Source organism: Orbicella franksi, chromosome 14, assembly GCF_964199315.1.
Source record: "Orbicella franksi chromosome 14, jaOrbFran1.1, whole genome shotgun sequence".
Taxonomy (NCBI): domain Eukaryota; kingdom Metazoa; phylum Cnidaria; class Anthozoa; order Scleractinia; family Merulinidae; genus Orbicella; species Orbicella franksi.
In genome coordinates, this window is record NC_138158.1 from 5,276,721 (window position 1) to 5,302,355 (window position 25,635).

Genomic DNA, 25,635 nt, shown 5'->3' on the forward strand with positions numbered 1-25,635 from the left:
TGCTACTACTACTGGAGAGTTGAGCTCCTGGACTTAAATTTCTGAAATCAAAGCGAACAGTTTTGTTGAGGCCACCGTAGCATTTGTCTAAAAAGTCTCTAATAAAGAACACCGCGGTCTTGCGAGCCTCTAAAAGGCTCACGATCACGCCATATTATACGTTTCAACCGCGGGCGTGGAATCCACCTCGAGAAAATCCTGTTCAGTCTAGAGGACAAACTCACATAAGTCGCATTGGAAGACGACTTCCGCATAGCGACAGCCAGGAAAACTAGATAGAACTTCACGAGCTGATATGCAATCCGAGCATTAAAATTTTACCCACAGACAAAAGTTTCTGGGCTTGTTCAAGCTGATACACTTTAACACTTGAATAGGCTGATGAGCTACCATATCGCAAAGTCACAGACAGCTCTCTCTCTCGTAGTTACTAACCTTAAGTCTGCGAACTAAATAAGGTAATTACACTGTTCTTACCCTTAACCAAGTCGCTCATGAGATTTCGAAGATAGTTGGTGGGCTTCTTTTGGCTCTCACATACGAGCACTATGTGATTGAGGTCCTCTCGGATGGTGTTCAATAGCTGGTATCCAGTGTTCACCTATAATAGCAAACCCCAAATCAGTCAACATCACTTCATCAAAGAGTAGCTTCCAAACGACTGTTTGAAATCAAAATCCATAAATTTAGCAGCATTTGGACAATTAAAATAAACGAGACAAGCGCCCTGAATGAACCAACAGCGCACAGAGTAGCTTAGCGTTCCAAACATTAAATCTCCTTCCTGGTTGCTAGTTCAGTCTGGTATATTAAATCGAAATTCCTTGTTGATGATTTTCTTCATTCTCCACACCTGTTTGCTTGCCATTATATTGATATTGTAAGGAGAAATTAAGTCTTAATCACTTCTGTCATTTACTATTTACCTCGCGTTCAAAGTAGCGGAAAAGTGGATCCTTGATGTTGTCCAAGGTACGCTTCAATGGAGTCAAGTCCTACATTTAAAAAAGGCATACATCAAGACAAGTACAAGAAAAACAATAGTACTAACAACTATGCTAGGAGCCCAAGTTTTCTACGACTGAATAGTCAGCGAGGCCTATCCGAAGTGACTATCGCTCACGGGAAACGATGTCGAGTAGTCTAATTGATTTAGTAGACCAGCCAGTTTAGGAGTGACTAGCTTATAACACTTTCTGTATTTTTAGCCAAATCTCACAAATAATTTTCCCGACTTTCAACGCCAACGACCAGAGAATTACTCAGAGTAGCACACTCCATTGAGTGCCCCTCCAAAAAAAAGAAAAAAAGAAAAAAAGAAAATTATATGGCAATAAGTGCGGAGCTTGGGCTAAAGGAGAGATGACTTTCAAGACATGGATACATCAGGGATCAAAAAAGCAATACATGACTCTACTATCGAACTAGACCTTACTTTGGGTATCATACTGAGCCAGTTAGTAGCTGTGGTATGTAAGGTCCTCATCCAAGCTGGGCGGGGATCACTCTCTCGTCTTTTTTGCCTAATTCATGCAAGTGTTGTACAGCAAAGTCAGAACACAAGAAATATGAAAATGTGGCACATTGTTTAAAGTGATTTTCGATTCAGGCAGCCGTCCACAATTACGAACTCTAAACCTGGAAACGAATTAATCAATGATAAATCTATCCATGACAAACTACGAGTATTTTAGACCGTATTTTCTTGCAAACGGCTGACTTGAACTTGATGGTTAAGGGTATTCTGAAATGATCAGAAACAGAACCGAATGGCTTTTAAGTATTTTGAGTATTTATACCTGTTATTGTAATTGAAACGTTTATCACAGCTTTCATTGAGTCTGGGACGAGCCTGTAGCTCTAACTAAGTTAGCGTCACCTAGCGTGACAGTCACTCAGATTACATGACCTAATTCAGTTCTAATCACTCTAATCTTTATGATAGCCATGATTAAAATTTTACCACCTACCTTATAACATTTTAATCATGCAGATGATTTACATTTAAATCCTATCAAAGCCGTTTAAGGTACAGAATGTTTGCGGATTGTTTTAAACAGTTTTATTTTTAGTGTACAGATAGATTTAGCACTAGGCTCTTTACTTTTTCCTTTTCATTACAAATCGAACAACCAAGTTAGCTGTTTTGGGGATTGCTACACTATGGCAGGCAAACCGATCAATCATTCTAGCAGATCCGTTGTATGTCTTACACGGTGTAGAATCACGCGTAATTAATCAAAAGAGTTAACATAAAATATCACTGGAATGGATGGACTCGCTTGCTAAAGAAATTCACTTTATGAGTTAAATTTCATTTCAAGATATATTTAAGAAAAACTATAGTAACAACAAAACGCTCAACAACAAACTGAAGGCTAAACAAGAAACAAAAGCATGGCGTGCATGAGAGGTTGAGGTGAAACGAATGTATTGCAGAAGTTTAAACGCACGTGTGCATACTTTCATCTTGTCACACTTATGTGCACGAGCGAGCAGCACGTGCCATACTTGCTTACATGGACGATATGAGTCGAAGTGCACCTTAAACGCACAAGAATCACGTGCCATACTTACAATCTCCTACTGCACTCGTGTTTAGTATTTCACTTTAAACGCAACATTTACAACACTTTAAGTTTTAACGAACTGTACATATCCGGGCAATAGGCTTTTAGGAAGGGCTTACCTTTAAATACCTTTAATCCAACATGGTTTATAGTCCAATTACACCTGCGTACTCTAAGTTTTATTTTATAAAAGCCATTACTTACTTATCATGAATCCCATGCATGATTGGAAAGGCTCACTCTAAAATACCTTTATTCCAACATCGTTTTTTTTAACCAATTACAGCCTTCGTACTATCAGTTTTATTTTTTAAAAGCCATTACTTACTCATCGTGAATCCCATGCATGATTGGTGGAAACTCGACTTCAAGAGGCTGGCCTAAGCTTTAAATGAAATGTTCAACATGCATGAAGGCTGGAGTTTACAGGAAGTCACAGAACTTCGAGAATGGAACCAAGAAGGAGATTTATGAAAAGGTTGTATTCGGTTTGAATCGCTTAAGCTAAGAAATTTCTTAAATGATCTTGATCAGAATGAGCTGTTTTCATTTTAAAACACAGAAATACCTTAGTGTACAATAAATTTTTCCAATATAGCGGAGTTGTTTCAAATATGGGAAACGTAACCATTGCAAAAACCATTGCCAATAACGAAAGTAAGCATTTTACTGATAGTATTTGTCAGAGTTCAGAAAACACAATTCCTGATTATTACTCACTCATGCGGAATGCTACCAACCTGAAGGAGTGGCCAGGGCCAAAATAGCAGTGAAGGTAAAAAACCTTTGAGAGATGTAACTGGGATTAAAGAATAGGTCGACCGTCGTGTTGTTTGACTGATTCGTTCCGTTATGTCAGTGTAATCTACTCAGTCCGATAACGAAAGAATTTCTATCGAAATCTGAGCTTGGTTTGAAAGAAACGTTTTGAAGGCAGTCTTTTTTTCTCTTAACCGAATACAACCTTTTACATCAAAGACAAGAAGTCGCCAGTTTCATGGATTTGTTGTAGGATGTTAAAAAGCCAGGAAGCGAGATTGTTAACGTTTTCCACCGCAGAAGAAGTACCGATTCACCACGATTAACAGTTGAAGATTCCCACAAGAAGCAAGCTCGAAGAGTAATGTTAGAGAAAAAGATTCAGTTATCTTATCGCTGAGATATTAGCCGAGCCGAAAAGGGTGATCACATGAGATTTCAGAAGTTAAAATAAACATTATTTCCCCAAGCACCCACAACGAAGTATGCCAAACCCGTTGCCATATAGTGAGGTTTAAAAAGAATGAAAACGAACCGGAAAGTTTGGAGAGGAGCCGAGGTCAAAGCTGGTATATGCAATAAACCGCATGCGCGAACGAAGACTCATTAATTAGCAACGGGTTTGCAGCATATTAAGGCAATATAGATGCAAGTAAGAAAGTTAGCCACCAAACTAGTAAAGAGCGATTAATATTAAGCCTGAACGAATGGTTGTAAAAAATGAGAAGTGATAAAGTTATCAAAAGATTTAAAGGGCAACAAAAGAGAGAGAAATTAAACATTTTAAAAATCAAAGCACTTTTAAAAATAACGTTTTCAAATATTACAGTTATATACTTACATCAAAATTATCAAAATATAGCGTTAATATTTTAAAAGAAAATACATGTAGTTCAAAAAAATAATCTCATAGTTAATTCAGTTTAGACAAAATCAGGACAGATTTTAATTTTTTTCAAACATAATTATCACAAGGACACTTTCATTGCTACTGTGGTAAATTAAATACTAATATCCGTGTTAGACGACAACGAGTAATTTTTCCAGGTTAATTTCCAAGTTTAACATATTAATTCTTATTAGTAGTCACCATGCAACTTTTTTATACTGTCAGTCAGACCGAAAAACATCAACCTATACCTCAGTCAATAAGTTTTTTTTCTGCTTAAATCCCATCAGTTTTCAACTGAGAACGTACAAATATTGTCGGAAAAGTCTTGAAGTCGATCAGCCTTGTAAGTTAGGGCTCGTCAACACTACGCCGGAGGAATTTAAAAACGCAACAATCACCGGTCATTTTGGATTTGTGTTTGAGGAAAACTCGGGCAGGGTAATCACATGATTATCGTGACGCCATCGCTTTCGTAAAAGCTCCGTTTTCAAAATGTTTTCCGTCCACACGAAAACGAAAAGCCGGCGTTTTCAAATTCCTCCGGTTTGAAGAGCGTTTTTGAAAAGCTCCGTTTACTTGACGGATTAGTGTGGACGGTAGGTCTAACCGGAGAAATAAAGCTGCGTTTTCAAATTCCTCCCGTGTAGTATGGACGGGGCCTCAAAGGATCACACTGCACAACATACCATTCTCGTCCACAGAGCCTGCGATCCTTTTGGTCAGCACAAAAATTAGAATCTCCTGGCTACGTTTTCTCTTATTTTTCTTTTCTTTCGTTTGTTTTACCAGCCAAAAGTAACGAAAAACATTGACAGAAAGACAGAAGCGTACATGAAAAGACAATTTAAATTAAAAACAAAAACAAAGAAGAATAACACGTAAAACTCTCTGAAACGCAATGCCTAAGTCAAGTACTGTCACCAGTCCTATTTAGGAATTAATGTTAAAACTTACCTAGCGGAGTCTGGGGAGTAGGCCAGCTCATCGTCATCACTCAACATCTGCATCTTAAGTAGCTTAGTAACCATGTCTTGTCCTGCATGCAAACGAGGTCGTGAGTAATCGACGTAAACAATGCAATGACACGAACAGTCACGTAAATAACGCCAAGAAGTAAAGAGCAATGTAAACAACACCGTGTTATAAACACAATGTCATAATGAACAATGTCTAAGCATTGCCATCGAGGAAAGTATGCCGTGATGAAAATAATGCCGAGATTAACAAGTTAGCAGATTAACAATGCTGCAAACAACGCTTAAGAAATTTCCTAAAGAAAACAAGGCGCGACAATGTCTTCACAAAAGCCACCTTTGTTTGCTTGGCGAGAAACGCCACGGTAAACGAGGACCGGGTTTCATGTAACCTCTCTCTACGAGTGGTGAGCTGTTTACAATCAAGGAGAGATGTTTTCTAAAAAATCTATTCAAGTTTCAACTACTTAATAATGTGCGGATAACGTGCTTGGAGGGATTAGCTTTGGACGTTTGACCATGCGCACGACAGTGGGAGACTGGGTCCACTAACCTTGCGTGGTGAGCAGTACTTTCTCTGCATTATTGGGCAGGCCGAGCCATGAGGGAGACTGGGCATCAGGAAGAGCTTCAGTCCACTGCAGAAATTGTTCTCGCCTGAGGTAAGGGTTTGGAGAGAGAAAAGGACTATTACTTGGCTTGAATCGTACAAGCGATAACTCAGGGCGAAACTTTGCAACAAGTATTAAAGTGTCTGATTGCTAGGTTACTGTTATGAAACAGCACCTTCGAGAGCCTAAAGTTTTCGAGTTTTCTATTTTCAAAGTTCCTGTTCTTTTATGGGGGCTTTTCGTACCTGATTCCTTCTGGCATGACGATCTTTTTGCCCATTTCTCCATCTACATCAAGAACCAACGGAAAGTCTGACTCAAAACTACTAACAGTGAAGAGACGATTCACAAAGGAAGTCATGAGGCGCTGAAAGAAATCAAATACGTTAGAGACAAATCTCTTTCGTCACAAAAAAAAATTCTCGACTTCGCTGCCATTAAACGCATTTTCACACAACGCTACTCAGCAGCAACAGAGAGGTGGTGTTAGGTGACGGTACAGATAAAGGCTGCGAAAAATTCTGTACTTTATTCTAGCCAGCAGAAAAGATGTAAACCTGATCAAAATCGTTGTCAATACGTCCACCATAGATGGCCTGGGACAACAGTGTTTGTATGGCGTCCCATGGAACTTTGTTAGGAGGCAGATTGGTACGGCCCTAGAAACGAAAGGGAGAAAAAAGACAATTTTGGATTAGTCCCCTTAGCATGACAGTCGGTAAGAAAGAAAACAAGAGCGTGACGTTCGCGTGCCGCTACACCACTTAATTATCACACACCTGAGCGACAGAATCCAGCCAGGTGTCAAGTGTGTCACAGGCGACTCGCAAATCTGACTCACTGAACTCGTAACGCTTGGACCATCCAAGAGGAACATAACGCAGACGCTCTTGAACAATGGCATGGAACCACGCTAACAGGAAATACAGACGAGCTCTCTCACTGGGAGCCTGGGGAGAGTCAGATATAAGACGTTAACAAGTTAAGTCGAACACAACACCACAGTCGAGAGTAACATGAACATGGAGTAATGTGGATTTCTGTAGGAAATCATGATGAGGAGGATCATGATCATGACGACACCACAGGCGCAAATCACCGCTTCTAAGGTCGTGTTCTACTGGGATCAACCGTTTCAACCGCAACTGGTTTGAGTTGATACGCCTGACGTTTCTCAACAGCACAATTTTCCAGCCGTTTTCAGTTGAAACGTGGTAAACCGCTGCCAATGCTTTTTTAACCGTTTAAAGCTGGTTTGAGGCTGGTTGAAAAAATTGTACAACCAAACCAACCGAAAACGGTTTTTCTTCAATGGAACCAAAAAAACCCCAACCGACCAGAAACGGTCGATCCCAATAGAACACGATCAAAGCTTCCAGTGTTAGATCAAACACGATCGAGTGAGTATGAAATGCTTTTAATCGGTAAGACATATGTCGTTTTCGGTTGATCTTCGTAAAAGTACCGAAACTTTCTGATTGCTTTTGCCCATTCACAAACTAACACGAACAAAACAAAAACTGCCACAGGGCGGCTAACGGAATAATTTACGTTGCTTAGCAACCTCTGCTGAATACTGCAGGCTCAGGCTCACTTATGGTCGTAAACGATCTTTATTCTCAGGAACTGATTTGCAGGTTTTCACTGACCTTACACATCCTCGCTGCAGGTACGGCGCTGAAGGTTCGCAACAGATTAGCCTTCACACCCGGAGGAGGCTCGAACACAAACACACGGGAAGCCCTCAGTAAATTCACTGGAACCTGATATCACAAAAGACAAAATGATACGTTAGCGACCTTAATCTGCAACGGTTATCCACAATAGAAGATTTTAGCCTCTTATTCTCATGAGCTTTTTCCGCATTCTGCGCGGAGATTGGAGCGAGAGCAAAAAAATCTACGAAGCAGGGGGCGGTGAGGTAAGCGAGGGAATGCCACCACCCCCTGCTTCGTCGATGTTTTTGCTCTCGCTCTGGAAAGCTTGCTATTTAGGCTATGCTCGTCTTGTAATCACAGTTTGCCAGTATTGCGTATCAAATAACGTCATTAGAAGCTACTTTACCTTTGGATTAATCTCCATGGTCATGAACAGCCTAAAGCTGGCGTGTGGGTTCAAGGAGTGCAGTTTCTTCTCCAGAGTTACCAACCATTGAGGAGCCAGATGAACGTTCTTTAGCAGAACCCACCTGAAGTGAAGACGGAAAAGAAAAAGCAAAGGCGTTAGGTTGGATGTCTGGTCATTTGGCGAGTATTGCTCAAGTTTCTTAGACTAAAATTGCTTGGGCGGTTTTCATATTCATGCTTAAAACAGACGGCAGAAGTACTTTGAAATACTAAAGAACAGTAAACGAACACCAACCTTCCAGACTTGGTAGCAGAGTTGATAGCTTTGTCAGCAAGACTGAAACCCTCAGCAGACCCTGAACAATCGGACAACGAATAATAAACACCAAGATCAATTTAAAACGCGGCACAAACTCTCTGTTAATTAAGGAATCAAGGACAAACGTCTATGGGGTACCCTTGTGCTACAGGTTTTGTTTCTTCTTTAGAAAAGAGAAAACCTCTAAAAACAAGAGTATTTATGGGATGATAGACTACGAGTAGTCCCTCTTTCGCTTAGTCCGTCGAGCGTGACCATAAATAAACCTCTCCGAAACCTCCTCGAAACCACGAAATCCTGGGGTTGCTTATCGCCCTCGTGCGGGTTTGTTTACGGTCTCGCTCGACGTATTAAGCGAAAGGGGCACTTTTCGCAGTCTAATGGGATGGTAACTTACCGATGGCAATGGAAGTGCACTGTTTGTTCTGTTCTGCAGCAAGATCATCCACCCATCCGCTTGCATCATAGCCTGTCACGGAACACAGCAACAGTGGCGTAGAGGCCTTGACCTGTTGAAGTCAAGAACAATACTGTTAACACCGCATCTTCCCTAACAAACAACCAGCCAAAGTATACGAATTCTTAAGCAACACTGCAAGACTTTCAAAACCTAGTTAACTCTTGAGTCGCCGAAGCGAGCCTCTTTCCTTAAGCTGTAAACTTAACGCGAGTCCAACTTTTTAGTTTGTGGACAAAACTCTTTTGAGTGACCATTTAAATGAAAGGTATTGAGCAGTACTTTCATTTGGATGAAACACTGATGTATGACCATTCAAATGAATGCTTTTAAGCAGCATTTTCGCATGCGACAAACCTCATTTTCAACAACAGATGCTAGGTCCAGTCCTTGCTCTGCATCGTGCATGAAGTTCTCGCCGAGTATTGTTTGCACAACTTTGTGGCTCATGGCCAACATTCGGTCAGGACGTAACGCTTGGATCACCAGCAACTGATGAACGGCTTGGCCATGGTTTGCTGCAAAGGAAAAGGAAAATAACAAACTTTTTATCCTTGCACAGGATGCAGGTTATAGTTCACGCATTTTCTCTTAAAAGTTTAGCGGTTTAGTATGGGTATCTTATCAGAGCGGTTTTCACTTGTGTCGAAAAAGTAATTGGCTTGCATTGCTACGCTAAACGAATGACTTAAAAAAATTCGCGCCACTTTTTCATCCAATCAGAAGTAAAATCAAAACCAATCATGACTGACTCGCAAACCTTTTCCCGCGCTTTGCGTCAGCTACATGTATCTACTTCGAGCTTTGATTGGTTCACTGTCTTGTCTGTACCCTTTGTGATTGGTTAGAGTGATTACTGTGGTTTTGGTTTTACGATAATCAATTCAAAACTGCACAAATAAGGCCACTGCGGCGTTAGTATTACGTAACATTCCCTAATAATCTAAGCAGAAAATAGATATTTGTGTGTGTGGTCCCTTTAAGAAGAGGTTTCAAGGTAGCACCGAGTTCGGCTCCCAATAAAGTCAGTTTGGAAAAAAAGTTCCTTACACAGAGAAAGTTCAGAGTCCCAGCAAGCCGGCACATTGCGTTCAGGTTTACCAGACTCCAGCCACTCAAAGAAATCCTGAAAAAAATGTTACAGAAATATATCACTGAGTAATAATGAAGGTAATGATTTACTGCAGTTAACAGGATACTAGGGGACTTTCATCCGACCCTTGTCGATTAACTAAAGAGTTATTCTTCTTACCTTACGGTTGAACTTCATGTATGCTTGGAGCTCCTTAAAAGCAGGCAGCTTGGACAAACGAACCACGGCTGCGGCCTGTGAAAACAGCAAAAGACAGCTCTCACTACTTGAACGAACTTGTTTCATACAGGTACATCTCAATGCGAGGCTTAGTTTAAATGCTTATGCCAGAACACAAAGTATTCCATCGGTTTCCCGCCTCCTACAAGCTTTGTGATTGGTTCAACTAACTTGCGCGACGTTCTCTGACCAATCACCTTGAACATGCTGTTTCTTTCAACCAATCAGAAAACCAAAACCAAACGCAACTAGGCTTTCCAGTGTTTTCCAGCTCTAGTTCGCGCAATCATGATAACGGCTACAAGAGAGCATTTTTCAGAGCAATTTCGACAGAAATTGTAAATTTTCTTTACCAGCGCGCTTTTTTAGTCATTTTATTAGTTCAAAACGCTTCTACGCCGTGAATATTCCACGTCTTTTCGGTACCTGTTCAGGTGCAAGTCCGTCAATTTTCGGTGGCTTTCCTGACAGCACAGTTTCTCCTCCACGCAAAAACATCTCAAACTCATCCTCATATTCAGTCTCTCTGTAAAAACAAATTGTCTGTTAACACATTTATACCTTTCCGTCCTAAAATTAAAATGTAAATACTCCTCACTGGTTTTCTTATATTTCTTTAGATTTTAGTGCGGAGAATTTTGTAGTACATTAAGACATTATAACGTAAAATATTCAACTACACACCCAGGCAGTCCACGTAGATAAATACGGCATAGTAACATGGCAAACGTGATTCTGTCATCGTGCATCATGCCACGGGCGACTCTGTTGTAAACGACCTGAGGAAAACAAGGTTACCAAATCCAATCAATGGTGCTGTGAGCTCTGTAGAAATTGCGTTACGCGTCACAGTGACACGTAACACAATCTCTATAGAGAAGCCGTGACAAAATGTAACAAACCATAGAGTTGTTGTGTGACAATGTCGAAGAGAGGAAAGATTTAGACCGTAAATATGTATTGCAATAGACGACATGCAACAAAACAGTTAGTGATATCACTTATTTACCTGGAACAAGTCGCTGGACAAAACTTTCAACCTCTGCTGTGGATCTTTCATGTTTTTCAGTTTGGGATTCTCGTACAACACGCACTGAAATATATCCAGGAAAAACTGCAGAGAGAACTGGTACAGGAAGTGAACCTGAAGGGACGGGAAAATAACAGTTTTCCGTAAGAGTGAAGGATAAAACAGTTAACTAACGGTTATTTCATGCCTCATATTTACTATAGCGCCAATAGAACATCATAATTTGAAAAACTTGTATGTAAACGTAAATCAAGCCGATCACTCCAGACTTACAACACATGTTTTATCGCTGGTTTGCTGTCTGACTCACCAAGTTCAGTCCTTCCATAGTGAAGTAGATACTGCTACAGTAGTGTGACAGAGCTCCGTACTGATCTGATACAGCTTCAACCTCCGCCATCACCACATCCGTCTCTTCTACTTTACGAGTGATCTCAGCCGCTTCTTCCTTGAGCTTTTCTAGAGTTGCAATGATTCTAAGGCGGAAAAAGTTCACACGTTAAAAATGTTCAAATGTTGTTGTTTATAGTGGTCAATGCGCTTAGCAACACCGATAAACAACTACAGCCATAAAGTGTTCAGCGCGGACTTAACCCGCGACCTCCGATTTCAAGTCCGGCGCCCTAACCACTCCACCGCGCTGCCCCCTCAAAGTAACCGTCACAATGTAAGACGAAACAACATATCAAACTTTTGACATACCCTTGAGCTTTGATATGCTCAAAAGAATTTTTGACAGGAACCTGCCAAGACAACACTTGTAAAGCCCAGGAAAAACGTTGGTTAAGAATTTTAAAAATTCCAAACTGACCTATCGTCATCAAGGATTCTTCCTTTGGCATCATTCAAGGCTTGCAGTAAAGACTTCTCAAGATGGCGAAGGCGAAGATGAAATTCGCCTAGAAAAAGAAAAGAGTATTACAATTAACTTTCTTTAACTCCAAAAGAAAATATGAGACAAAGAGGTTTTTAATTCATACAAAATCTCAATTACCGTCACATTCTTAAATGACGAAAAAGTAATTTCTAGTTTGAAAATCACACACTTAGGGAATCACCTGTTTTTTTTTTATTATTATTTAACTGAAAAAGCATTCCCTACTCGATTTACATATATGTTTAATTTTACGATATTTGCAGTTTCTCTTCAACAGAACTTTTTCAGACTTAAGCTGATATCTCGTAGGCTAAGCTCAATCTCTTTAGCTAGGGATGAATAGCCCTTGCTACGGTTAGTTTTTTCTCATTTGCAATACAATGTAATCCAAAGTGGATGCGAGGTAAATTTCGGGCAGAAACTACAAAATAGCCTGAACTTTCCTCACTTACACGTTAGATCATATCTACATGCGAGTAAGAGGAATTAGCCATAAATGGCCTATTGTAACGATTGGACGAAAGTGTAATGGATAAAAGCGAGAACAAATGTGGGGATACCTTGAAGCTTAAGAAGGTCAGATCTCTTTTTATCCACATCAGGTCTCTCAGCTTTCAGCACTTGATTCAAACACTGACTCTGTAGACTGCTGCGAGTCACTGTGAAGTTTACAAACGTCACTCGACTACACAGGTCTGGAGCAAACTCCACCTGAGTTGAACAAAAAGACAATTATGAACTCAAAACAACAAAATAGAGATTAAAGATAGTATTTAATTAAAAATCCGACGAGAAAAACAAGGGCTCTCTATGGCAGCGTTTTGTCAAAAGCTTAAAACAGTTCAGTTGTAATTCGGTCAAGAAATGGTAAGAGTCCTTTTGAAGTCAGAACCACACGTCACGTTACTTAGCAAGGCCGCAGCTAAAACTGCGGGCTCGTTTAATTCTGGAGGTGACAGACAAGAAGCATCTGCTTCTTTCACTGGGAATATTTTGCTTCCAGTTATGCGGTCATGTGGTACATGTAACCCAATGTTTAAGCAAGAGGATGTTTTGTGTCTTACCGTAGGGTCCCTTGTGGAGAGGAAGATGGTAAATGACGGTGACAAATCAATATCCTGGTCTCCTATAGTAATAAGAACTCGACCGCCAGTGCGACGTAACTCACGGTTTAACACAGGGTTGAGGATTGGATCGTAACTTTCAACATCCTGTACACAAATAAACACGAAATAATAAATAAAACAAGTCAATGAGTTACAAGAGAAACACCAGATCAAATTCATTTGGCTTACAGCACAAGCAAGATTCTCCACTTGGAACAAAAGCAAATTGACCAAAAACGACCACTCGGTTATTCGGAAAGACTTGACTTTTCAATGTTTCCGTGCCTGTTTGTTTTTTGTTTGCCTTTAATTGAAAGGGATGTTTGGCAGGATTGACATCAAAGCTAACAGAACCAAAATCATCTGCCCTCTTCCAGTGTGACACAGGTGGCCATATTGGTCTTGTGCACTGTTGACATTTTACTTGGTGTGTTCAGAAACTGTCTCATAGTAAGATAAAGGCCTCATTTCAGTTAAATAACAGTGTGCCTATATACCTGTAGGATTTTTTTAAAGTCTTCTATTCCATTTACCTGAACAAGAAGAGGGTTGCCAAACCTCAGAGCACTCTCTAGATTCTTACGGAAGGCATCATCAAGGAAACTATAAAAGAAAAAATTCCGCAATTAGTAAAACGAACAATTAGTAAAACCTCAAAGATGAACCGAACGGAAAAGACTTCCACCAACTGGTGCAGTAGTTTATCAACTTAGCAAAGAAGCAGCTTCATAGTGAGTTCTCTTTGTACCTTGTTTTGTTGATCTTTCTTCCCTTGTACTCGTTCAACAAGAACTCAGTGGCTTGTCCTGACGGGTCAATGATCAGAGGGTAGCGGTTGAACCTCTTCAACATAATGGCATTCTCTGTGCACAGATCATCTGCTGGTAAGCAGTTGGCTTGCCATTGGAGTCGCTCATCAGCAGTGGACAAATACTGTGTACAAGACAAGACAGGAAACCTTGAACAACTGCTAAGATTCAAAATAGTGACCTTCTTACGATGAGTGCCCTCGATCGTCATATAAGAGCCCCGGTCAAAGAAGCACCCCTGTCTACTAAGAGCCCTCATAAGGGCCATTTTCACAACTCTAATGTAAGCCTTCAAAGTACAGCTGAGTTAGTTTTTAGTTGACATCGATTGTTTTCAAGAGTGTTGCCACGCGTAGATATGTTAAGATAATATGAGAGAAGAATATGGAGAAACACATATAATTAAAATAAAATAAACCGCCTTCCCTGAAGTTCCTGATAATCACTTTCTTGTGCATGGAAAAATTAACAATTAAGGATGAACTTATAAGTACAACATGTAACTGAGTGTCACCTCACCTCTACTCGTGCAATATCAGGTCTAAACTGAATGTTTGCTTGTTGTAAATGAGCTGCCCAGGAGGTGAAGAGATTCTGACGAAGCTGTTGATCGAAGTACCCTGAAAAGAAACAAATCAACTCATACAATCACTCGTGTGTACCACTACAATTTTCGTAGTAACAAACAGCCGATCATCTTTAATGTCTCGTAAAATCTGCAAGATCAGTCAATTTTGGAAGACTGGATTCTGACAAGGCACTTGTTTGCCGTAGTGCTTAATTACCTCGATAATAGCTCTACAAGTATTCGCTTGGTTTGTGACGCAATCCTAACAAAATATTTCGTGACGAGGTAAAGAACGCTTGCTAAATTCTACTAGAGTTTTCTTACCTGCATAAGCCAGGAAGGCTGATGACAGAAGCACATCTCCCACAATAGTACCCATCTGTGTTTGGAAGGCGTTACTGCCTGTCTCCCATCTCTGCCTCTCTACTGACAGACTTCGCAACAGAGCAGTGCTGCGACTCACCTATGATTTGCAACAGAACCTAGTCAATGTTGCAACTGATTTCCAAGGTCAGTAAGACACCAGTTGTCTGCCCCACATCAGAAACTATTTTTTATTTCCTCATGTTAATCCGTGCACCTCACTGGATTATCGAGACTTCATTTATAGCTTCGTTGGGAGGACAAAGCACTTGTTAACCTAAATTTCTTTTATCAAGTTATTACGCTGAGAAAATCATGTTATTCACTTCACGTCCTGAAGAACGTTACAAATTTCGCAGATTATTAAAGCATTAGAGATTCACTCCTAACAATCCTTGAAAATGCTTGATTCAAGTCAAAAGGTTTTTTCTTTCTGGGGTTTCCAGGTTCTGCTTTATCCACTTGCCTGCCTGCACTTTTCTGGAATAACAAAGTTTAACTCAGTGAGTAAAGAACCTAAAAGATGATCAGTGTCACCTTAGCTTCAACTGCGGCAAGGTCGGCCTTGATAGCCTGGGCCTGACTAATCAGCCCGGCATATTCCTCTTTGTAGCGTGCAATACTCTTCTCAAGTTCAGCGATAACATGGCTAATTTCGTCCGCCTGAAACGGAAAACAAACCACAGAGTCATTAGGCATGCCATGAATCACACTGTGTACAACTTCTAATATCGGGTAGCAAGTGATTTTAGATATTGTAATCTCAAAAGGTTCAATTCGCTACAGACAACGACAATTACAGAACTACAAGACACTGAACAACCCCACCCTCTCTTTGACAGTTGGATAGCATAAAACTGAGACTGGCTTTGCATAAGAATGACAAGGGAAACAGGGGCCTTCTAACAAGACGGAGCTAAAATCTCCAGATCTAAAATGTTCGCTCGTTGTACTGTAAAACATCCATTTCTCACCTTGATTCTGCTGGCCTGTGCTTCGATCTCCAAGCTCTTAAGTTCATTCCTCAATGGGTCTACCTTTGTAAGCATGTCTGCATAACTGATCTGTAACATTAGCAATAAAATCGATTAGTATTCCTATGTTGGTACCCATACCTATGTGTAGGCAACGTGTGGGAAAATTCCCAGCTCTAAGGCACCGTCCACACTACGCCGGAGAAATTTAGAAATTGACGTCTCCATCAAGAAACGCATCAAATGTTTCCTGTCCACACTGCGCCGGAGAAATTTAGAAATGGAGGTTTCAATCAAAAAACGCATGAAATGTTTTCTGTCCACACTACGCCGGAGAAATTTGAAAACGCAACAATCACCGGTCATTTTGGATTTGAGGAAAACTCGGTCAGGGATATCACATGATCATCGTGACTTCATCGTTTTCGAAAAGTTCCGTTTTCAAAACGTTTTCCGTCCACACAAACGCAAAGTCAGCGTTTTCAATTTCCTCCGGTTTGAAGAGCGTTTACGAAAAGCTCCGTTTTTGTGACGGATTAGTGTGGACGGTAGGCCTAACCATAGAAATAAAGCTGCGTTTCCAAATTTTTCCGGCGCATTGTGGACGGGCCTAAGCTTTTGACATGTTGTTCAGTTAATGTGCGCCTTCCGCACAATTTACTTTTGAACTACTTTACTTCTTTGAGTTTGGATCAAGTATATCTCCAATTACCACCAATTTGGTGTCTTTCTATGAAACATAGAAGCTAAACTAAAAGTTCTATTGCCGCTTTTGGGGGTTAAATAATAATAAAGAGTTTTTTCAGAGTTAAAAGCTCCGTCATTTTAAAATGTACCTGTGCAATGGACCATTTCACAAGAGGACCACAAGCCAAACTGGCTCGGTTCACTTTCTCAAAGTTGTAGTCAGGGTTGCTGAGGTACTTGCTGACCATTATTTTCCGGATGTCATCTCTAAAATGGAGAGAAAAGGTCTTATAGTTGTCTCACATTTGGTGGGCTTTGTTATTCACTGTCTTATTTTCAGGGGAGGTTACTACCGGAATGTTAAGTTACCCTGTTTTAGGGACGATCTCGCTACTTACGAAATGTCCTCTGTCGAGAAGTTCACAATGGTGGAAATGAAGTTGTCCTTGATGATGACACCTCGAATGGTCCTCCAGTCTGTAGCCTGCTCTCCGAGCAACAAACAGATGGATTCCAAGGCAAGCTTGACTGCAGGGGGAGGGTTACCCATGGAACGAACCTCCACAAGATGCTGCTTCTTGATCGACTTAACAGCTGTGAAAGGAAACAATCATTTACCCATTTCAGTCCCAAACTTACAATATAAATTCTCCTTACTGTCTTCAACACAATTCGTTTATGTTGGATTTGAGAATTTGGTGGTACATCATTTCGACTTCCCCTGGTTCAAGATTCTGTTTAATGCTGTGATCTCGACGTTGTATCGATGCTGATATTTGACTTTGATTTATTACGTTGTAGATCTTACTCTCAAGTCAGTTAATAAAATCCTCATGTATAACCATCCAAATGAACGCTATTAAGCGGTATATTCATTTGGTACCGTCCACTTCCGGCTCACAATGTCTCTAAGATCAGTGTCAGCGGAATATTTGTCACAACTGTGCTTTGGTAGTTTTGTACGGGTACAGTGCTATGCTCTGGAAAACTTACCCATCTTTGCATCCTGCACGGCTGGTTCTACTTTGGCAAGTTCTGCCATCACACTGGTTTGCTTCTCTTTTATCTCCTTAGTTTGTTTCTGAAAGAGCACAAACAAATACCAATCAAGGCCAGAGCCAACTGCCACAATAGGCACATATACCCACTGCAAACCTATTTTTCAACACCACATGCCGTGAAAAGCTTGCAATTTCGGTAACAGCTCTCTTTGCTTAGCTCTCTTTGTTAAAAGCCCGGCGATTTAACTGCCCCAAAGTCCTAACCTCGATCGTAGCTTGAATTTCCATGGATGCAACTTTCTTCTTCTCTGCTTCTTGCTGGTCTTTAACCTGGAAGATAATTTGCAAGTTGTATTAGACCAACAAACATTATTTTAGACTCGGAAGACCTGTACAGCACAGTCATTAGCTCCATATATATTTCTTTTGGGACTGGTTGAGAGAATTTCCTTTCATATCAAGCTATCAGTACGATGATCAAAATATCAGATACCAGATGCTGTATGTTTGCTGGTAACTTTACAGAGAGAAGTAACTTTTACAGCTACATCACGTTAAAAGAGCAACCAAGAAATGGGTGCACTTCTATTCTGTCTCTAGAAACGTTCATATTGACCTACTGCCTTTTAAGAAAACGTGCTCCAGTTTTAACTCACCATCTGTTTGAGTTTCTGATTGGCAAGGGCATTCTTTGCCTCTAGTTCCTGACTCTTGAGTGACAGACTCTTTTGAAGCTCTTCAACCTAAAACAGAGGTAAATATAATGTAACGCCACTAATTGTAACGCGATGTAATTCAATATATCAAAGAGTAACGCAATGCGAAAGAACGTAATATCTCTGTTACAAACGTAAGAAAGATTGACGCTACTGTAAGAAGTGTCCTTCAGTTATGCTTCAAACCTATTTGGTCTTATGACTTAAGAATATAACAGAAGTAGTCCTTTGAAGTCTGGTTGATAATTTTCTTTATTCTCCTCATCATTCTGCTTGACTATGTTAGTATGTATTAATTCTGTATGGGGAAATTGGATTTTGATCACTTTCGCAATAAATAAGAAGTTCTTACCTGGTCTACAGTCTCACGGATCTTTTGCAAACCAACATTCAAGTGAAGCTGTTGCTCTTCAAGGTCAGATCTCTTCTCGTTAAACAATTTCACCTAAACATAACACAGATATCAGTCACACAGTAACACTTCTTTCATAAGTGAACTAGGGCCAGGAAAAAAATGCACAACCCACACTACAGAAAAGGGAGTCGCGGTAGCATAATGGTTAGTGCGCTCGACTACGAATTGAGCAGTCTGGATTCGAGCCCTGGCCGGGGACATTGTGTTATGTTCTTGGGCAAGACACTTTACTCTCTCAATGCCTGTCTCCATCCAGGTGTATAAATGGGTACCACCGAATTTAGCGCTGGGGGGTAACCACGCAATGGACTAGCATCCCATCCAGGGGAGAGTAGAAATCCTCCTAGTCGCTTTAGGCTGCAAAGAAACCGGAGACGTGATGGGTCATTTGGCTCGTAAAAACACTTTACCCTTGACCTCTCACTACACAAAAGGTTGACACCGGATTATTGAAGGTAACCTGAACTCTCACTCAACAATTAGACAGATAGATGGATTGCACTATCACTTACGTAGTGGTTAATGAAATCGAGATAGTGACGAGGCGTGATGGCCATCACGCGACCTCCTCTCTTAGCTAACCTCGAGTTGGCCTGGTGCAGGGTTTGGTGAACATACACAAATGCGTTGATGACTGCTTCTCTGTGGCTGGGATGCATGGGCAGGTCTTCATAGACTTTGGGAAGGTAGTCTGGTGGAGTGTACTGTAGACGCAACAGAAAACAGGTCATGATAACCACAATGATTCTTAAAAACTTTCCAATAAATGAAGAGGGAAAAACGTGATCTTGAGTGTTTGGGTATTTAAACCACAGTGAAGGCACAAACAGCTAGGTCCCATCCACACTACGCCGGAGGAATTTGAAAACGCAGCTTTATTTCTACGGTCAGGCCTACCGTCCACACTAATCCGTCACGAAAACGGAGCTTTTCAAAAACGCTTTCCAAACCAGAGGAAATTGAAAACGCCATCTTTTTGTTTTGAAAACATTTTGAAAACAGGACTTTTCAAAACCGATTGCGTCACAACAATCATGTGATTTCCCTGCCTGAGTTTTCCTTAAACATAAATCTATTTATTGCTACTTTTTTAAATTCCTCCGACTTAGTGTGGACAGAAAACATTTAATGCATTTTCAGAGTGTAACCTTTATTTTCAAATTCTCCCAGTGTAATGTGGACGGGGCCTTGTAAACGTTAACCTGATATGGATTTTGTCCACCTTGTGGACCAAGCGGGCTTGTGAAAGAATGAGACATATAGTAAGTAACATCTTGTAGTTATTCTTACATTTGATTTCTCCAAGTCAATCTTGCTGGTGAACTCTTTGCCAACTTGATATAGCGCACCAGTGGACCAATCTCCAAACCAGTTGAGAACACATCTACAAACACATCAGAAAAAGTTAGAACAGATCCAGGCTAATTTTCTGATTAGAGATCGACACTTCAGACTTCGGAAAAGACAAAATTAACTCGGAAGTATTTTTCAGTGCAGGAAAATAACCCAGTAATTTCCCTTTAAGCGTTGGCCCTAGAAATGAAATAGGAACCACACGCGATAAATAAAAAATCTTTGACCTTGGCAGCAAAACAATCCATGACCTCCACACTGAATTAAGCAGCTTGTGGTGGTTTTTCGTGGCAAAGTAGATTATCAAGACTTATTTCTCTGCTTTCCATCTTCTGTTCCTGTGCTGCGTCGCGTAGCTTTGCGTTAATAGTGAACTATTACACTCACACTTTTTTAAGACCTACTGTAATTTCATAAAGGGTCTATAAAACATTGCACTACTTTGTAACCCTGTAAGGACGTTTCAAGTTTGGAAAGTCTACCTGTTGAACAAGGCTGGAGAAGTAGCAGCTCGGCTCTTCAAACCTTCTGATGACGGATTCATAGTGAAAACAACGTGCAAGTTGTTCATGACCTATGGGAAGAGAAAGTAAAGGTGATACAAAATGTTGACCCACTGGAGACGATTTTGGGGCAACACAAAACAGCTTTCAAAAAGAATTTCAGTACCTCTATAATTGACAATTCGAGAGAGAGACGGAAAGAAACGACAAGTTCTCACACCAACCTGCTGTGTGAACCATTTGTACAGCTCCTCGCTGCTGTCGAGCATAAGTCCTTCTCTTTGTGAACCTTCCTTACACTGAGTCATCAGAGTGGTGTACTCATCGCCTTCAAACAATCCTGGAACCTGAAAACCACAAAACATGCGATTAGCTACTTTAGTTGTAGAAGACACATTTAAGAGGCTACGTCATGGTTTGCGCATCTTTAAGAGTTTAGCCTAAATTTTTCAAGTTCGTCGTTTGTAATCCGTGTTAATCTTTTCCATCCTAAACCATCTGTGTTCCTTCATGGTTTATTATTATCTCTTAAGTGCTTTTCTATCTTAATAAACTATTATTTTCAGGTTTCCTTCAATTTAAAGGTAATTTTGCATGTGGCCAAAATCACTCAAAACAGGACGTGACTGAACTAAAATGAGCAACTATTTTAGAAATAGAAACAAGAAAAATCAAGTCAGAATAATCCAAAGAGCCAGAATACGAAAAAAAGAAAAAATAGTTAGAATACCTCTCCATTTGCCAGCAGTGTGTTCATTCTTTCCAAGAAGCTTGACTCCAAAATGTTGGATTCATCCAAAATGAAGACAATCTTTTCATTTTTACAGCCTGCACGTCTAAGGACTGCTCGTAAGTCCTCATCAAAGTCTGCAGCCAAATACTTGCGATGGATCTAGTAATTAGAATATTAACCACAAGATTTAATGCTTCCAGTATCTCCACAATATGGAAAAAGGCTTGCAACACAGTGTTAACTAAATATTTGTTTTGAGTAACAGTAAAAAACGTAAAACCTATGTTAAAAAAAAGTTAACCAAACAGGCAGGAGTTTCATAAGACGCCAGATATTTGCAAACAGCCAAAATTATGTGTAAACGCAACATACCTTCACTTGGAAAACACTTAGACCATTCATCCACGCCACAAATCTTGACAATGTGGTCTTACCAGCCCCACTCACACCAATTAACAACAAGTGACCCTAGAACAAAGAAATTTGCCCTTGCCATCACATAATTTTACTACAACTAGATTAAGATCTATTCTACAACCCCAAGTTGAGAACACGTTCTTACTAATTCTATGCAAACTGCATAGTGGGGCCTAGCAAACAACTGAAACAAATAATTCAAATTGAATATAACATTGTTAAATATCCCAACTAGCCGGAGACAAACTAGTTGGTTATTTACATGCGTGGCCTAGGATTTGAACTCGGGGCTACCGTGAAGTAAATCCAGTAGTGGTCAGATCGAAACTCGAACCTTGGACCGATGGATTGAGAGTCCGACGCATTGACCACTCGGCCATGCTGCCTCCAACTTTTCCTCTGTATCTTGACCTTGAAAAAGCCCTTAGTATTTGTACAAGAATAGCGGAAAAAGAAAAAAAGGTAACTGCTCACTCACCTGTGGCTGCCTAAAGATTCTGTCAATTCTCAGAACATGGTCGAGCACTTCATTGAACAACACCAATGGCACATCTAACTCTTCCTCATAAAACACCTGTCAAAACGGCGAATTGGAACGTTAGAACAGGTTACAGAACAGCAGCATTGAGAGCAACGTGTTATATGTTGTGTCGTCCTTAAGGAAACAACGACAAAATGTTATTAAATCTTGCAAGGTTTAGTAAGTTACGAAAACAATCTTACGTTACTCTGATTTGTGATCAGTGTACGCTACCCCGTTATTGCATCATGAAAACATCTAAACCTCATTTACCCTTCCATCGTCATGGATGGGCGTCCTAGATTCTCAATCATCAGTTACATTTTCGGTGATTTCACAACTACTAGTTTACTCAGTTAAAATTTCAGCCCATATCTCAGCTAGCTTAACAACGCAACATTTGTGAGCTGGAAGTTACAATTTTGACCAATTTTCAGATATGACTTAAACCCCAGTAACACCCTCTTACAGCAGTTTTCAATTATGTGTCGTAAAACCAAAACAAACCAGTTACTTACCAATTAGACTACTCAGTCAATCTCAAACTGTAGTAAACCCAAATCCAAAGTAATTACCTGATTACTTTCGACACTCAGTTGAATACCGTTCTATTACATGGGAAACTGAGATACCAGTAATCTTTTTTCCAAATACTGACAGAGCTTACCAACTCTCAATTTTCCACAAAATAACTTTCCCAGTTGGTTCATTCATACCTTAAGTCTGGCTTTTACAAAGTCTCTGAGCTCCTCCTGTTCCACAGGCATGTAATCCTTGGACAGCCAGTTACTGAAGAGGATTGGTCGCACCAGAGCAGCATTACGATCTATGTTGGGAAAATGTTTCAAAGCAACATTGTTTACGTTCTCATCTGTCCACTTACGCTCATCATCTTCGACCAGCCTAGAGAAAAGCAAAAACAAGAAATGAAAGTTGTCAGAGTCAACCTACAACTTTCAAGACAAAGCTCCAATGCATGATGTTTGAATCAGAATTCTCAAGCTAATCAATGATTCACCAAGATTAAACAAAGGCAATCATAACCGTGACGGTGTTTGGATATCTGATCTTAGGCCCTGTCCACACTACGCCAGAGGAATTTGAAAACCAAGGTTTCACTCTGAAAACGCATCAAATGTTTTCCGTCCACACCACGCGGGAGGAATTTAAAAACGCAGCAATGAATCACCGGTCAATTTGGATTTATGTTTGAGGAAAACTCGGTCAAGGATATCACATGATTATCTTTCTCGAAAAGCTCTGTTTTCAAAATATTTTAAGTTCACAGGAAAACCAAAAGCCGGCGTTTTTAAATTCCTCCGGTTTGACGAGCGCTTTCAGAAAGCTCCGCTCTCGTGACAGATTACTGTAAACGGTAAGTTGTGTTTTCAAATTCCTCCGGCGTAGTGTGGATAAGGCCTTGGCTACCATATTTCAACGTTTTCTCTTCAGTTCTAGTTCCGATTGAGATGATATATCAAACACCCAAGACAGTGTTTGACCACGTTCCCAAACACCTCGAAGTTCGTCAAAAATACTCCGCTATGTGTCATATTCTAAACTCTCTTCTCAGTGCTTGGAAATGTGGTCAAACACGGTCTGTTGAGTTTGATATGTAACAGTTGTGCGCATAGCTGTTACATCACAGAATACCCAGAATCCTCACCTGTCCTGGAAGAGACGCAATGCTTCATGCGCCCAGAGACGAACAAGTCCCTCTACTGACAAAGTCTCCAAAGGCTTCAACGCTTCACAGATTCCTCTCACCCATCGAGTCATTTCACGAGGACTGTAGATGTAATGTGGCTGCATGTCTTGGGTGAAACGTTCCTGCCACCAAAAAGAAAAAAAGTGAACACAGGTCTCTCGTTTCTCCTTTTCACATTAATACAATATAGGGGAAATTTGAAGGTACAGTAAAAGTCATGTGTATCTTCACTCTTCTGTCAAATATGAAAGTTAAAAGAAGTTCATATCGCAATCTGGAGAAATGATATTTTTATATGTTTTGCATCTATGCAAGATCACCTGCTACCAAAAACATGTCTCCAATGCCAAGGATTCACTAGGAATCTTTTGATGTTTCATCAACAAGCTCAAAGAAAGTTAAACACAGCATTCAAAGCTAATAACAAATCAACACAAACATACATGTTTTCATACCAAACAGAGAAACTAAGATTGATTCAAATAGTGGAACAGGCTTGATGGCTAATCCTACCTGAGACATTGAGTAGAACTCGACCATGGCATCTGTCAAAGGCTGTGCATAGCTCCTCAGTGGTGGAACAATTCTCAACATTGCACGATTGAATGTTCCATAGATCTGTGTTAGAGATGTGGGACCTGGGTAGTCAACATAGATGACTGGTACATGACGTAGGAACCTGAAAACAAAGAAGATAGGCTAGTTAAAACGGGTTGCTTTTCATATCAAAATTTTGTGAAATACAGTTCTGAATAACAAGAAAGCACATACAGTATGTTCCGCTTGACACGTGCAGGCCTGGCGTAAAATGACTTTGAAAAGGATCATGGGAGGAGGGGCTCGTTAGATTGATGTTTGTGGAGGTCTATAATTGTGCTAAGAAATGTGACAGGAAGGTTGGTAGTTTCTAACTTTCCACAACGAAGTAGATCTTTCAGTGATACCGGTATCGCCATTATTTTTAAAACCTCACTGCAAAGAGGTACCTTCTAGTAAAAGAGGTGAAAGGAGAGAGGGGCTTTTGACTGGAAAAATGAGTAGATAACCAAGTTTCTGTCTGCGTTGCGTCTGTCTGAAAACGTGCATTCCACCAACACATTAAGCAAGTTTCTATGGAGAACACTTTCAAAACAGGAGCAAAGTCACAGTATGATAAGTTTAGTTTAATACAAAACCAACCTGTGTGACAATGGTTTCCTGCCAGGATCCGTAGGAGGGTTACAAGCTCCAACAAACTGAATCCTCTCGATGGTGACCCAGGCCTGGTCAGTGGTGCGGTAGAACCCACCATGCTCAACGATTTGCCTCAGGAAGGAAATGACTCGCTGGGTACCTAGAGTTCAAATGAAAGATTTTACATGAGAGATCAAAGTAACTATTTAATTCTCCAGATGTACATGTACTTATAAAATAAAGAAAAATAAGGAATTAAAATAATGCTGGCTGGAGCAAAGAATGAGTACAGGACTTGAAAAAATAACTTGAATTCTGGCTTGCCCTTCAGACAAGTAGCTCAAAAGGCTTGCTAATCCTTGGCAAGTCTTAAATTGCTCTTTTTGATTTAGTTAGAAGAGGTCCTTTCCCATTGGGCAAGTGAGAATGAAACGTTACTTGCCTGGCAGAAAAATCTAATCTAATTTAATACAGTGTTATTATTTTTTCTTCTCTCTTACCATAGCTGTCCATGTCCGGAAGATTGATCTCGTCACAGAACAACACCATCCACTTTCCAAGCTGTACTGGAGCCAGGACGAGTCCATTAGGAGTTCTTCTGTACTCACAGTAATGGTCAAATGTCTTCAGGAGCAGCTCTGGAGATGTAGCACTGGAGAAGTTCAAGCCAACAACCTACAGGAGACAAAAAGACTAGTTTTCAATAAGGAGGGAGTCACCAT

General features: G+C 40.4%; 1 protein-coding gene across 2 annotated transcripts in view; it reads right to left on the reverse strand.

Moving 5' to 3' along the window:
• LOC145468072 (cytoplasmic dynein 1 heavy chain 1-like) overlaps positions 1–25,635 on the reverse strand; it is a 58,664-nt gene that overhangs the window by 7,585 nt on the left and 25,444 nt on the right. The window contains exons 45-91 of one of the 2 annotated variants that reach the window (XM_081451737.1): positions 25,414–25,588; positions 24,920–25,073; positions 24,254–24,419; positions 23,699–23,862; positions 22,749–22,935; positions 21,991–22,086; positions 21,468–21,563; positions 21,093–21,254; positions 20,587–20,709; positions 20,342–20,433; positions 19,797–19,890; positions 19,019–19,210; positions 18,444–18,536; positions 18,032–18,118; positions 17,640–17,705; positions 17,368–17,455; positions 16,773–16,968; positions 16,524–16,641; positions 15,688–15,777; positions 15,251–15,376; positions 14,675–14,813; positions 14,302–14,402; positions 13,722–13,906; positions 13,507–13,576; positions 12,932–13,078; positions 12,428–12,578; positions 11,802–11,889; positions 11,301–11,466; positions 10,970–11,104; positions 10,645–10,739; positions 10,387–10,486; positions 9,901–9,975; positions 9,699–9,774; positions 9,006–9,166; positions 8,589–8,700; positions 8,168–8,228; positions 7,871–7,994; positions 7,456–7,569; positions 6,586–6,756; positions 6,364–6,465; positions 6,052–6,173; positions 5,749–5,852; positions 5,176–5,257; positions 2,899–2,955; positions 1,436–1,523; positions 927–995; positions 478–601 (exon numbers count right to left, since the gene is read on the reverse strand). In XM_081451737.1, coding sequence (XP_081307863.1) covers positions 478–601; positions 927–995; positions 1,436–1,523; positions 2,899–2,955; positions 5,176–5,257; positions 5,749–5,852; positions 6,052–6,173; positions 6,364–6,465; positions 6,586–6,756; positions 7,456–7,569; positions 7,871–7,994; positions 8,168–8,228; positions 8,589–8,700; positions 9,006–9,166; positions 9,699–9,774; positions 9,901–9,975; positions 10,387–10,486; positions 10,645–10,739; positions 10,970–11,104; positions 11,301–11,466; positions 11,802–11,889; positions 12,428–12,578; positions 12,932–13,078; positions 13,507–13,576; positions 13,722–13,906; positions 14,302–14,402; positions 14,675–14,813; positions 15,251–15,376; positions 15,688–15,777; positions 16,524–16,641; positions 16,773–16,968; positions 17,368–17,455; positions 17,640–17,705; positions 18,032–18,118; positions 18,444–18,536; positions 19,019–19,210; positions 19,797–19,890; positions 20,342–20,433; positions 20,587–20,709; positions 21,093–21,254; positions 21,468–21,563; positions 21,991–22,086; positions 22,749–22,935; positions 23,699–23,862; positions 24,254–24,419; positions 24,920–25,073; positions 25,414–25,588 — 5,584 coding nt within the window. The remainder of the gene's footprint in view (positions 1–477; positions 602–926; positions 996–1,435; positions 1,524–2,898; positions 2,956–5,175; positions 5,258–5,748; positions 5,853–6,051; positions 6,174–6,363; positions 6,466–6,585; positions 6,757–7,455; positions 7,570–7,870; positions 7,995–8,167; positions 8,229–8,588; positions 8,701–9,005; positions 9,167–9,698; positions 9,775–9,900; positions 9,976–10,386; positions 10,487–10,644; positions 10,740–10,969; positions 11,105–11,300; positions 11,467–11,801; positions 11,890–12,427; positions 12,579–12,931; positions 13,079–13,506; positions 13,577–13,721; positions 13,907–14,301; positions 14,403–14,674; positions 14,814–15,250; positions 15,377–15,687; positions 15,778–16,523; positions 16,642–16,772; positions 16,969–17,367; positions 17,456–17,639; positions 17,706–18,031; positions 18,119–18,443; positions 18,537–19,018; positions 19,211–19,796; positions 19,891–20,341; positions 20,434–20,586; positions 20,710–21,092; positions 21,255–21,467; positions 21,564–21,990; positions 22,087–22,748; positions 22,936–23,698; positions 23,863–24,253; positions 24,420–24,919; positions 25,074–25,413; positions 25,589–25,635) is intronic. The other variant, XM_081451738.1, reaches the window with a different exon arrangement.